The 13898-nt window shown below is 40.1% G+C and overlaps 1 protein-coding gene across 1 annotated transcript in view; it reads left to right on the forward strand.

Moving 5' to 3' along the window:
• MAMDC2 (MAM domain containing 2) overlaps nucleotides 1-13898 on the forward strand; it is a 163206-nt gene that overhangs the window by 145973 nt on the left and 3335 nt on the right. The window contains exon 12 of the mRNA XM_002689639.7: nucleotides 9529-9788. Coding sequence (XP_002689685.1) covers nucleotides 9529-9788 — 260 coding nt within the window. The remainder of the gene's footprint in view (nucleotides 1-9528; nucleotides 9789-13898) is intronic.

A 13898-nucleotide genomic window follows, 5' to 3' on the forward strand; every position in this document is an offset into this window, starting at 1 on the left:
GGTATTCATTTCTGGGATACTTTCGTGGACTCAGTGTTTTGTGTCATTTGTGCTTTTATATATAGAAAACCATGGCATATGATTACAAATAAAATGACTTAGTAGTAACCAGAAGATTTGGTAGACCTTAAACCAGTGTCTTCCAAAGTACCACTGGGTAATTTAAGGGTTAAGTGGATGAATATTTTTAATTTGATAGTACTATTCATATAAAAGCAAATGTATGGCAAGACCAATACAATATTGTAAAGTAAAAAAAAAATAAAAATAAAATAAAATAAAGAAGATGTTATAAAGATTAATTTAAAAAAAACTCTGAAAACTAGACTACCTCTAAAAAAAAAGAAAGCAAAAAATATAATCAGTACAGCAACACCATTATTTCACAAATCTATAGCTTGTTTTCTGTTTTCATGTTAATATGCACTTTCCTATTTGAATAATGGATTTAAGGAGTAAAAAATGAAATCTATTTAAAGAAATATATCAGAAGAATAATAGTACAGGTACTATGTGGATAAGTAATATATACTTAGTGGTATTTGTGTGGCTAAAGTTGGGGAAACATTTCCAACGTTTGTCAGTCATCTACTAGAACATGTCATTCTACTAGAACAACGACAAAGACAATATTCTAGCCCGACCGCTTGGCTCCCTGTTTGATAAAATAATAAAAGCACTTGTGACATAAATCTTGACTTGCATCGAGCTGAAATGGACTCTGCAGGACCTGTTTATCCATTTCTTGTCACCATCTATTTGAATGGCTCTGTCCTGGCAGAATCAGAAAGTTCCTTGACACTGATGCTATTTCTTTTACAAGACAGTAAAGACAAATCTTAACAAAGTTCTAAGGGTTCTATTGGTTATGACAATTTTAATATATGATTATATTTATATAATAATATCATATTATTAATGTGATGCCATGCTGTCAGAATTCTTCTTAAATAATTGTTGTAGTTGTCCTGGAGTTTACATGGGTTTTGTGACCAAAAGATAGTAGAATAAACAAATCAACAGATAACTCTCCAGTTTAGTGAGAAAATGCCTTCAACTGTAACATTTCCTAGCTCACTGAGTCCACCAGTGAACAGATTAAAAGTCATCCAGTTTTCCCTATCTCTTTCCCACAGCTACGTCCTAGAAAAGTAGCTATTCATCACTAAAAAAAAATAATAATTTCCAAATAAAGAGACACCATCAATTTCTTCTGTGTTACTGTTCAGTGTTTCAATACATCTTCTGTACTTCTGGAATTAAATTCTCTCCAACACACTGCTAAATAAAGGTAGGAGTCTTATATGAACCTTCTTGTGTAGTAGAAATATGAGTGATACATTAAAATACCAAATAATGACATTTACTTATAAACTGTGCTGTTGACACAAAAGAAAATCAAAACTATATATTTAATGTGTTGGCTATATATTAATAGCTGAAATTTAATAACAGTCTCATTCAAGTCCTTGTCTTTTAAGAATTTCGGTAGCTGATATCCAGACATGTAACAATGCTACTCAACTAGTCTGAAACTATAAGGGCAATTAGCTCTAGAATATTAAAATCTCCAGTCTCCTCAGTTTTTTTCATAATTTATCTTATCACACTAATTTCTGGTATTGTTGGACCCTACTTACCCAAGAGAAGACTTCTATGACAAGCTTTTTTAAAAATAGTGGTAAAATATACATAACATAAAATTTACCATTTTAGTCATTTTTACGTACATAATTCAATGGTATTCAGTACATATACCTTTTTTGTAACCATCACCACCCCAGAACTGTTAAAAGTTTTCCCAAGTTGAAACTCTGCCCCCAGTAAGTTAATAACCACTCATTTATGACACGCTTTAAAAATCATTTAAAAGATATAATAAAGAACAATAATTTTAGAGACAGACATATTTAGCAGTTGTTCTTCCCAAAATATTGATATCTTTTCCCCCTGATTGTTAAGACTCGTCTTCCAGCTTAATGAAGCAGCTAGCTGTTCATTCCACATGGCCTCCCACTCCTTCCCAGCCCTGGTGCGAGAGGGCCGCAAGACTAGAGAACAGCTGCTTCACTGCTCCCAATTACGAATATGCTGTGTCTCAACACATCACAGTTGCTGAACAAAGAACAGATGGGACCCTGATCTCCCAGTAGACCCACTGGAACCCCTATCCTGAATGTGAAGCAGTGATCCACAGAAAGAAAGTAATTTGTCTTCTCCAGTTAATAATACCTTCCATAGACTGGAATCCTTCTTGTGCAGGGACACTTGAGCCAGTCTGAGGTTTTATCGCTGGGGCTCCTGGCTCCCATCCAGAGAGCTTTTGTTTGCTGAGACAGACAGCGTTTGGAGTTGGAATGTGGCAAAGCTTGTCAACACACAGGGCTTTTCTCTGCTTTCCAAACACATGTGAGGCCGACTGTCTCTCCATGAAGCTCTGATCTTTTCTGGGGAAAGGAAATGTCACATGCAAGTCAAGAAGAAAAACATGTTTGGAATCAAGAGTAATACTTGGTCTGGGCATCAGACAGCTTCTGATCAGTTGACAAATATGTGACAATTATTTTTAGGTATAGATATTGGTCGCTCAGTCGTGTCCGACTTTTCGTGACCCCGTGAATCGCAGCACACCAGGCCTCCCTGTCTATCACCAACTCCCGGAGTTCACCCAGACTCACGTCCATTGAGTCAGTGATGCCATGCAGCCATCTCATCCTCTGGCGTCCCCTTCTCCTCCTGCCCCCAATCCCTCCCAGCATCAGAGTCTTTTCCAGTGAGTCAACTCTTCACATGAGGTGGCCAAAGTACTGGAGTTTCAGCTTCAGAATCATTCCCTCCAAAGAAATCCCAGGGCTGATCTCCTTCAGAATGGACTGGTTGGATCTCCTTGCAGTCCAAGGGACTCTCAAGAGTCTTCTCCAACACCACAGTTCAAAAGCATCAATTCTTCAGCACTCAACCTTCTTCACAGTCCAACTCTCATATCCATACATGACCACAGGAAAAACCATAGCCTTGACTAGATGGACCTCTGTTGGCAAAGTAATGTCTCTGCTTTTGAATATGCTATCTAGGTTGGTCATAACTTTCCTTCCAAGGAGTAAGCGTCTTTTAATTTCATGGCTGCAGTCACCATCTGCAGTGATTTTGGAGCCCAAAAAAATAAAGTCTGACACTGTTTCCCCATCTATTTCCCATGAAGTGGTGGGACCAGATGCCATGATCTTAGTTTTCTGAACGTTGAGCTTTAAGCCAACTTCTTCACTGTCCTCTTTCACTTTCATCAAGAGGCTCTTTAGTTCCTCTTCACTTTCTGCCATAAGGGTGGTGTCATCTGCATATCTGAGGTTATTGATATTTCTCCCGGCAATCTTGATTCCAGCTTGTGTTTCTTCCAGTCCAGCGTTTCTCATGATGTACTCTGCATATAAGTTAGTCTAAATCAGTATTGCCTTAAGGGATATATGTATGGGCTTAAAACAGAAATTACATCCTGAAGGAGTTTTAGAAAGGTCAAAACTCAAGAAAAAGGTCAAAACTCAAGAAAAGTAGACTAGTGCCTGTGCCCCAGAAAGGTGTAATTATACTAATGTTCCCCTGGCTGTTCCCCGTCTCTTCCAAAAGCAGCAGTTACACATGTCAAACAGTTTAGGAGCTTTCCTTACATATTTCATGGTACTACACAGTGATCTGGAACTAGAAACCTTAGGTAATGGCTTCAGCCTTATACCCAAGACCCAGAGACTCATGAAAGGAAAGCATTACCAGAGTAATGCATCACCCAGTTGAGGCTGACTGATTAGTGCACTGTACTCACACAAGGAAGAATTCAGTTGGATAATCCTGGAGGTTTACCCCTCTAGCAGGACCTCAGATGATTTTGCCCAGGACTTGGGCTTCCCTGGTAGCTTAGACAGTAAAGAATACACCTGTGATGCGGGAGACCTGGGTTCGATCCCTGTGTTGAAAAGATCCCCTGGAGAAGGAAATAGCAACCCACTCCAGTATTCTTCCCTGGAGAATCCCCATGGACAGAGGAGTCTGGTGGGCTACAGTCATGGGGTCACAAAGAGTCAGACATGACTGAGCGACTAAGCACAGCACACAGCGTATGTCGTCACTGGGATTACATGCTATGACCACTAGGTGGAAGATACTTCTTGCGTCATCTCTCACTTATAATGGACCCATTGCTTTCTTTCCATTCTGAAAAGACTTCCTGTTGTAGGCCCGCAACAGTCTTTTCTTTCCAGCTTCCTAGTGACAGCGTCTATCAGAGGAACCTCCCTGTCCCCTATCCTCCCCATCCCATTAAGTGTTTCGTCTTTAGCTAAGGTCCTTTTCTTGGGATTCAAGTGGACCTTTTGAGAGTCCCAAAGGCAGGTACCAAAGTTATTTTTCTTTGACTTTCTTCTTATTTCCTTAAGAATTATTTTTGGAGGAAATATTTTTCAGTTTAAACATGCATTAAGGTAGGGTTTCAGTTCATTGTGCTATACTAGTTTACATATAGGATAGTACAGAACACGGTTGTGCATAGTAGGTGAAAAACAATGTTTATGTTTTGACTTTATTTTCCATGGGATTAAATTAAATACACCCTTCTGTTAGGGTTTTGTGTATCAGTATTTGTTTACATCCAGTAGCTTCAGTTCAGTTCAGTTCAGTTCAGTTGCTCAGTTGTGTCCGACTCTTTGCGACCCCATGAACCGCAACACACCAGGCCTCCCTGTCCATCACCAACTCCTAGTATTAAAGAAAAGAACAATAAGATTTTCTTTCATTGCTGAAAGTATAAAAACCCCAGTGCTTCTTGTGTAGCAATTTTCTTGCCAGTGAAAGAATGAAGGTAATGAAGTTAAAGAATGTGTGTTTGGCTAAAAAAAAAAAAAAAAGTCAGACAGTATGTAACTAGGTTGAGAACATTTTCTTTAAAATGTGACTTTATCAAAACTTGGACTTGTTCCTATTTTGCTTTGGAGCATCCTAGTCAAGTACATGTCTCGTTGCCAAGATCTTCACACAACTGGAGTAACCTTGGTAGAGCCATGTGCTCTGGAAATGGTCAGACTGGTCTGTGATTTTTGTTCATTCAACAAATATTTATTGAGCATCTGCTATGTTCCAGACACTGCTCTAGGACCTGGGGGCATAGCAGTAAACAAGGAAACATCTCTGCCTTTGAGTGTTCTAGAGAAAGGAGACAGACAAATATAAAAATAGGAATGTTATATAGTATGTTAAGAGGCAATTCAGAGAGGGGAATGGCAACCCACTCCAGTGTTCTTGCCTGGAGAATCCCAGGGATGGGGAAGCCTGGTGGGCTGCCATCTATGGGGTCGCACAGAGTCGGACACGACTGAAGTGACTTAGCAGCAGCAGCAGCAGCAGCAGCAGCAAGAGGCAATTAAATGGGATGGAAAATAATAAATTAGGGTATAGAGAAAAAGGAGTACCAGAGGAGGGGCGATTGCTATTTGAAACAGTGTAGTCAGAATAGGCCTAATAGAAAAGGTAATATCTGGGCAAAGACTTAGAGGTGAGAGAGTGAGATGTGAGATTATATGAAAGAAAAGCCACTGTAGGCAGAGATTAGCACATGCAAAGGGCCTGGGGTGGTAGCAAACTTACTACATTCTAGGAATGGTATAGAACTCAAGTGTATCCTCGAGACTCAGAGTGAGTGAGGAGAAAGGTGGTAGGAATCAGGTAAGAGAATGAGCAGGAGTTATAGAGAGCCTTATATGTTGTCAAGCTTTCAGCTCTTACTCGGAGTGAAATGCTAAGCTAGTGGAGGGTTTTGAACAGAGGAATGGTAAAATTTAGCTATTGCTTTAGAAAGTTTACAATGGATGCTATGTTTAGATTAGATTGCAGAGAACTAGGGTAAAAGCAGGCAGACTTGTTGGGAGGTGTTGGATTAATCCAAGTCAGAAATAATACTGGCTCAAATTGGGAGGTAGCAGTGGAGGTGGTAAGGAGAGAAGTGATTGGATTCTAGACATATTCTGAAGGTAAAACCAACAGAAATTCCTGACCATCTGGATGTGAAGAGTGAAAGGATATAAAGAATGGCCAGGTTTGGGGCCTGGACAACTAAAAAGGGTGGGGTAAGCTTTAGAGTGAGGCTGTTAGGAGTATAGTTTTGACCATGTTCAGTTTGAGATACCTACTTGACAATAAGAGGACATTACTTTCAATAACAAGCCTGGATTTTAGGAAAGAGGTTGGAAATTAAAATTTGAGATATAACAGCACGTATAGTATTTCAAGCCATGAAATAAGATGAGATCACCAAAGAAGTGAGCGAGAATGGAGAGATTCAAACACTGGGTCTTGGAGCACTCCAAGATCAAGAGGTCAGAGAAGAAAGGGTGAACTAGCAAAGGAGTGACCAGTGAAGTGGGAGAAAAACCAGGAGAGGTCAGCGTCCTGCAAACCAAAATAAGAAAGTCCTTCTAGGAGGCAGGAGTGATCTACTGTGTCCAGTGCTACTAATGACAAGGACGACAAGAACTGAAGACTGACCCTTGGTTTCAGTAATGAGGATGTCGTTGGTGAGCACAGCAGACACACGACAGCATCCCAGAAGTTTACAGTAGATCATGCGGATGACTGGTTGACAAAGCCCGTGACTGATCGCCCAGTTTTGCAGGGTGGTAACTTTACTGAGTGAAACGCTGAGGGAGGGCTTGCACGGCGCGCAAGATTTGATAAGACCAAATGGAGCAGGACTTTTTCTCCCACCCTTATAATGGCCCGTTGGATTCTCAGATCTGTGGAAATGAGGGAAAGGAAAAGGAGGAATGCCTTGAAGGAGCAAGGATGGAGCCTCTGATCAATTCTGGTTGGGGTGTCCCAAGCATTGCCTTTTGAGAAATGAATAGACTTCACTGACTAGACTTGAAACTTTAAAGACGCTCTAGAAGCCATTTCATTTGTGTGCAATATTTGGGAAGTCTTTTTCCCTCAGTGCAGCCATTAATTTCCGTGTGAAATAATAGAGGGATAACACTATGTAAAAATTTTTACATCATGTATGTAAAAAAATCAATATTGCCAAAGAAGATGATGCAATTGGATATAAAAACTTGTGCATATTTTTTCACATTGAAAAGATATAAGCTTTTCATCAAATGAGGAAGGGTTAAGAACTACTTATATAGAGTTCACGGCTTCTTTAAAAAATGAGCCACAGATACATAGAATTATATTATGGGTGTATTATTCTGGAAATTGCTATTATTATATTGCTTATTTTAGTGGCTCCATGGTAATTATTTAACACCAACCACCTCTATTTTTTATGGTGGGGGCCTGACTTGTAGTTATGTCCCATTTCTGTAGTATGAATACTTCCATTGTAGACCATTTCAAACTACCAGAGTGAAGCCATTTGGACCTAACAACAGAAGTCACATAATTGACTGTTGGAGCCAGTGGAAACAGGTTCCAACACACCACTGCATTATTTACATGCAGATTAATCCTGCTTCTGCCTAAAACAAGCAAATTAAAAAAAAAAACAAAACTAAAATTAGGAAAGGAAAATGGAAATGTAAAGTGTTATATAATTAACATACAGTACATAGTGTATGATGTATGAAGTACAAGATATAAATATGTTAAATGTCACAAATAATTATATTAAATGTTGTAGACTGTGTGGATCACAGTAAACTGTGGAAAATTCTGAAAGAGATGGGACTACCAGACCACCTTACCTGCCTCCTGAGAAATCTGTATGCAGGTCAAGAAGCAACAGTTAAAACTGGACATGGAACAATAGACTGGTTCCAAATCGGGAAAGGAGTACGTCAAGGGTATATATTGTCACCCTGCTAATTTAACTTATATGCAGAGGACATCATGCAAAATGCCGGGCTAGATGAAGCACAGTCTGGAATCAAGATTGCTGGGAGAAATATCAATAACCTCAGATACGCATGTGACACCACACTTATGGCAGAAAGTGAAGAGGAACTAAAAAGCCTCTTGATGAAAGTGAAAGAGGAGAGTGAAAAAGTTGGCTTAAAGCTCAACATTCAGAAAACGAAGATCATAGCATATGATCCCATCACTTCATGGCAAATAGATGGGGAAACAGTGGAAACAGTGTCAGACTTTATTTTGGGGGGCTCCAAAATCACTGCAGATGGTGACTGCAGCCATGAAATTAAAAGATGCTTACTCCTTGGAAGAAAAGCTATGACAAACCTAGACAACATATTGAAAAGCGCAGACATTACTTTGCCAACAAAGGTCCGTTTAGTCAAAGCTCTGGTTTTTCCAGTAGTCATGTATGGATATGAGAGTTGGACTGTAAAGAAAGCTGAGTGCCGAAGAATTGATGGTTTTGAACTATAGTGTTGGAGAAGACTCTTGAGAGTCCCTTGGACTGCAAGGAGATCCAACCAGTCAATCCTGAATATTCATTGGAAGGACTGATGTTGAAGCTGAAGCTCCAATTCTTTGGCCACTTGATGCAAAGAACTGACTCATTGGAAAAGACCCTGATCCTGAGAAAGATTGAAGGCAGGAGGAGAAGGAGATGACAGAGGATGAGGTGGTTGAATGGCATCACCTACTTGATAGACATGAGTTTGAGCAAGCTCTGGGAGTTGGTGAAGGACAGGGAAGCCTGATGTGCTACAGCCCATGGGTTGCAAAGAGCAACTGAACTGAACTGAAATATTGTACAATTATATTTTCAAGAAGTGTCACAGAAAAATCTCTGGAAAGCAGGGCGGAAAACATATTTGAATACATATTACATGTGGACATATGTCACACATTTTATTTAATTCTCACAACTCTGTAGCACAGAGTTATTTTTAAACTCAGGGAGATAGTGAAGAACAGGGAAGCCTGGAATGCTGCAGTTCATGGGGTTGTAAAGAGTCAGATACAACCTAGCAACTGAACAACAACAAATAGGTTCAGACTGGATAATCCATTAGATCACAGTCACACAGACAATAACTATTAGAACCAAGACTTGAACCTCATCTAGTGACCATTCCCCTAAACCAACGATGGAATGTCAAAATAGTGTCCATGGATTAGTAGGATAAATTCTCATGTTAATTACCACCTCAGTGGCACAATACTAGTATATTAATTACCTCCTGTATATTAAACTGAATTATAAAGTATTACATGAAAACACTTATTTTGATGGTCAAAATCTTGTAGCATATTTAATCTTTCTTGGATTATACACATTCTCCAAAATTATAAGCTCCTTTATCAGTACTGTAGTCAAGTCATTCATTGACTCTAATTTGTCTCCAAGAACAGTACTCAGAAGAGAAATGAGTGGCAGAATAAATTCGGAGTATGGGGTTAACAGATACAAACTGCTATACATAGAATAGATAAGCAACAGGGATTTACTGTATAACACAGGAAACAGTATTTAATATATTGTAATAATCTATAATGGAAAATAATCTGCATATATATGTACGTTAGAAGAGAATATGGTGTGTCCTTTTTAATAATACCTGATGTTGCATTGCTCTCAAGGCTACTACATGTACATCGAGGCTTCCCACTTGGTATATGGACAAAAAGCACGACTCTTGTCCAGGCCTCTACGAGGAGTCACTGGGAAACACTGCTTGACCTTTTTCTACCACATGTATGGAGCAGGTACTGGCCTCCTGAATGTTTATTTGAAAAAGGAAGGCGACAGTGAAGAGTCTCTCTTGTGGAGAAGAAGAGGTGAACAGAGCATCTCCTGGCTACGGGCACTGATTGAATATAGCTGTGAGAGGCAGCACCAGGTAAGCCAAGAGAGACAAGAATCAAATGATGGGAAATGTTCCTGTACGCTTCTGATGCTCTTTCTTTTTCTTGCTACCATCAAGAATGTTTTGTTCTTTTTCAGGGTCAAAGATAGAGGCAGTACTTGTTTAAGAGCAAACATAATTAGTCTATATTGATTGAACCTAAGCAATGAAAGGGAAATTAGAAAGAGAAAGCTTTTGGATATTTATACATAGAGTAATTTTTGTAATTCAATAGTGAAACTGTAGCTATTTTCATCTTGGTACATTTTGAGTGTCAGTTATATTCTGTGTCCTGAAAACCTCTAAAACAGAGCTTCTCTTTTTTCTAAACCTGTTATTACCTAATTAGTTGTTGCAGCTGCATCTTTCACTCATCATTAGCCATATGCAAGGGCTGCTGTTGTAAGCTTCTGTTTAACAGAGTACATGATCCAGAGTAAATTTTTAAGCCTCTGTCTGCACTGATGCAGAAGAAACTGAATCTTAATCCTATGTCCTGGGCCTCCCTTGAGTCTGCTCACAGGCAGTAGAAGACTTCCTTCCTGCAGGATCCCAATTATAATGGAATCTGAGCAGCAATAAGAAGGAGCCTTTTCAATCCCAGTGGGTGAGATCAAGCAGCCAATTCGCCTAGAAATCAGCAGCAGCCTCCTAAAAGCCTATGACTTTACCTGCCTATTGTTTTTCTTTAGTCACTAAGTCATGTTTGACTCTTTTGTGACCCCCATGGCCTGTAGCCTGCCAGGTTCCTCTGTCCAAGGGATTTTCCAGACAAGAATCTGGAGTGGGTTGCCATTCATTCTCCAGGGGATCTTCCCAACTCAGGAATGGAACCCGTGTCTCCTGCATTGGCAGACAGATTCTTTACCGCTGAACTAGCAAGGAAGCCTTTACCTGCCTACCATAAATCAAAGCTCCAGAAAGTTCTGGGCAGATAACATTAGACCCTTGACTATTCCTGAAATTGCTGTATAGAATTCCAGGAGTGACCTTCAGCTAAAAGCCCTACTTCCTCCTCATCCTTGGTTCTTGACCAGAGCACCCCTTAATGTTAACCTCCGCCTGCTTGGTTTAAGCAAGTCTTCCTAGGAAGAAGTATCCAAAATAAAGACATTATTTTATGCCACACCTCAACCAAAATTGATTTTCTACAGATCTAAATAGGAATGGCCATGTTACAGTGCCATCTAGGTTGCTGTTGCTAAGAACAAATGACAGATGGAAGATGCACCATTATTCAAGGATGGCCCGTTATCTTGGTGTGGATAAAACTATCTAAACATTTAGTAAAGGAAAACATATAGCCCCAGGAATAATTTTGATAGTGATTTAATGTCTGCTTACAGAAAGAAAATGGATCACTCATAAACTTCCTTATACCACTGATCATCATTCAGGGTTGATGGATTAATTTTTTTAGGTTATCAGGGCACTCACACTATTCAAAGGTTCTCAAGGTGTGGTCCTGACACCAGCAGCAACACCTGAAATGTGTATTCATCTAAAATGAAACTCACCTGCAATGCACACTCCCAGGCCCTGCCTTGGAACTACTGAACTAGAAACTCTGGGGCTTAGGGCCCTGCAATCTGTCTTAACAAGAATTGTGGTGATTCTGGAGCATTCTAAAGATGGAGAATCTGTGTCACAGATGGAACAAATCTGAGTCTCTCAGGCAGAGCCTGAGCCTTGATGTTTTCTAAAACCCCCAAATGGTGCTGATGCACAAGAGCTCTAGGATTTGAGATCTGTGGAACAGGTGACCTCACAGCATCTGAGCCCTGGGTATAGGTCCTTGCATATACTAGACTTGCCAGGTGACTTGTTGTCTGAAATTTTTTTGAGCACAAAGTAGTGAGGCACCTGGGGTGGCATCTTGGAATATTTAAGCTCAAAGGGTAAAGAATGACCTGAGAGATTTTTGGCTCCCAATTGGGAAAAAAGATTCCAGATCATTCCTTTAGGCTTAGAATGGAACAGATAATCTGCCATAAGAAATGTTCTTCTTGGTTTTGTGATTCCCTCAAGAATCCCAAATGACTATCTGGAGACCAGGATGAACTAGTTTTTCCCAAACATCCTAGTGTCTAATAAAACACAGAGACACCCATGTGCAAATGGTCATCTTCTCTGTGCTAAGTACTCACAGCGCTAAGAGCTGTGCAGAAGTTCTTCCAGTTGATCTTGTAGCTCTTCTTTAAAGATGGGGAAAACTAAATGTCCAGCTGGTAAGTGGCAGAGTGAGAACTCAGTCTAAACTGGTTCCATTGTTTGCATCCCTAAGTCCCTGTTTTACACTCCCTCCTGCCATAGAAGTCCCAAGATATACTCATTGCCCTGGACGTCACAAGCACTGGGTGATCTTGGAGAAACATCAGTCTCCCTGAGACTGTTTGTGTTAGTTGCTCATTCATGTCCAACTCTTTGCAACCCCTTGGACTGCAGCCTGCCAGGCTCCTCTCTCCATGGAATTCTCCAGGCAAGAATACTGGAGTGGTAGGCATTCCCTTCTCCAGGGTATCTTCCCATCCCAGGGATTAAACACTGGTCTCTTGCATTGCAGGCACATTCTTTACCATCTGAGCCACCAGGGGAGCCTGTTAATACATTTTCAAAATGGGGTAATAATACCTGCCATGCTGACATCACTAAAGTGACAATCAAATGAGATTATGTTTGTGAAAGGGTTTTATAAATTTTAAAGTACCAAACTATAAAAAAGATAATTGTTTCTAAAAATGTATTCTTTCCCAAATCATTCTGGTCTTTATAACCATGGTAGACCTGTTATTCTCAATAGCTATATCAGTTATCAGAGTGAGCTACTATAGGAGCTCAGGCCAAAATATCTCTTTTCAGTGTTTATTGACCATTTACTCTTTTTAAGTGCTGAGGATACTGCAATGAACATAGCATACAGTTTTTACACTTTTTAAGTTTGCATTCTAGTTGGAGGGGGAGAGGTAGAAAATGTGAAACAAAAATATATAATGTAACATCAAGTGATAGTAAGTGCTATGAAAAAGAATAAGTCGAGCTGATCAGGTAATGAGGTCAAAGAAGTATCAGGAAATACTCATAAAAGGCCTTGGATGACATGGTACAGTTTGAAATTTATTTCAAGAGCAATAAGAAACCATTAGAGGCTTTTAAGGTAATATGTTCTGATTTATACTTTTAAATGATCATTCTAGCTACTGCCTGGAGCTACTTACTACATAGACTATGGTGGTGGGGCTGGTGGGTGAGGAGACTTTGAGAGCTACTGCAATGGACCAAGGAACAGAAGTGGTGGGCGGGGCTGTGCAGCAGAGATGAGATGTTGTCAGAAAGCCCACAGGACTTCCTTCCTTGTGGAAAGTGGGGTTTGAGAGAAAGAGAGGAGCCAGGATGACTCCAAAGTTTTGACCTGAGCAACTGCTAGAATGGAGTTGCTGTTTATCGAGATGAGGAAGATCTTAGGTGGAGCAGACCTGGAAGAAGGAGGGCAGCTTATGCAGGAGGCAAATTAACAGTTACTTTTGTTTTTAACACACACAGTTTTTGATCTTATGAGACATCCAAAGTGGGTATGTCGAATGAACAGTGGGCTATGAGCCAGGCGATCAGGAAAATGCAGAGAACTAGAGAAGTCAAGTCAATCTGTACATCACCAGAGAGTGGGCAGGTACTGATTTTTAGAATACTGTGGTACTGCTGCCATTTGTGATTTATCCTGTAGGGCAGCAGTCCCCAACCTTTTTGATACCAGGGACCAGTTTTATGGAAGAAATTTTTTTTTCACAGATAGTGGGGCAGGGGATAATTTTGGGATGATTCAAGCACATTTATTGTGCACTTTATTTCTAATCTAATGCCACCACTGATCTGCCAGCATTGAAACATGTATATTATCATATGTGAAACAGACCGCCAGTCCAGGTTCAATGCATGAGACAGGGTGCTCAGGGCTGGTGCACTGGGATGACCCTGAGGGATGGAGTGGGGAGGGAGGTGGGAGGGAGGTTCAGGATGGGGAACACATGTACACCTACGGCTGATTCATGTCAATGTATGGCAAAAACCACTACAATATTGTAAAGTAATGAGCCTCCAATTAAAAAA

This window comes from Bos taurus, chromosome 8 (genome assembly GCF_002263795.3).
Source record: "Bos taurus isolate L1 Dominette 01449 registration number 42190680 breed Hereford chromosome 8, ARS-UCD2.0, whole genome shotgun sequence".
Lineage (NCBI taxonomy): Eukaryota > Metazoa > Chordata > Mammalia > Artiodactyla > Bovidae > Bos > Bos taurus.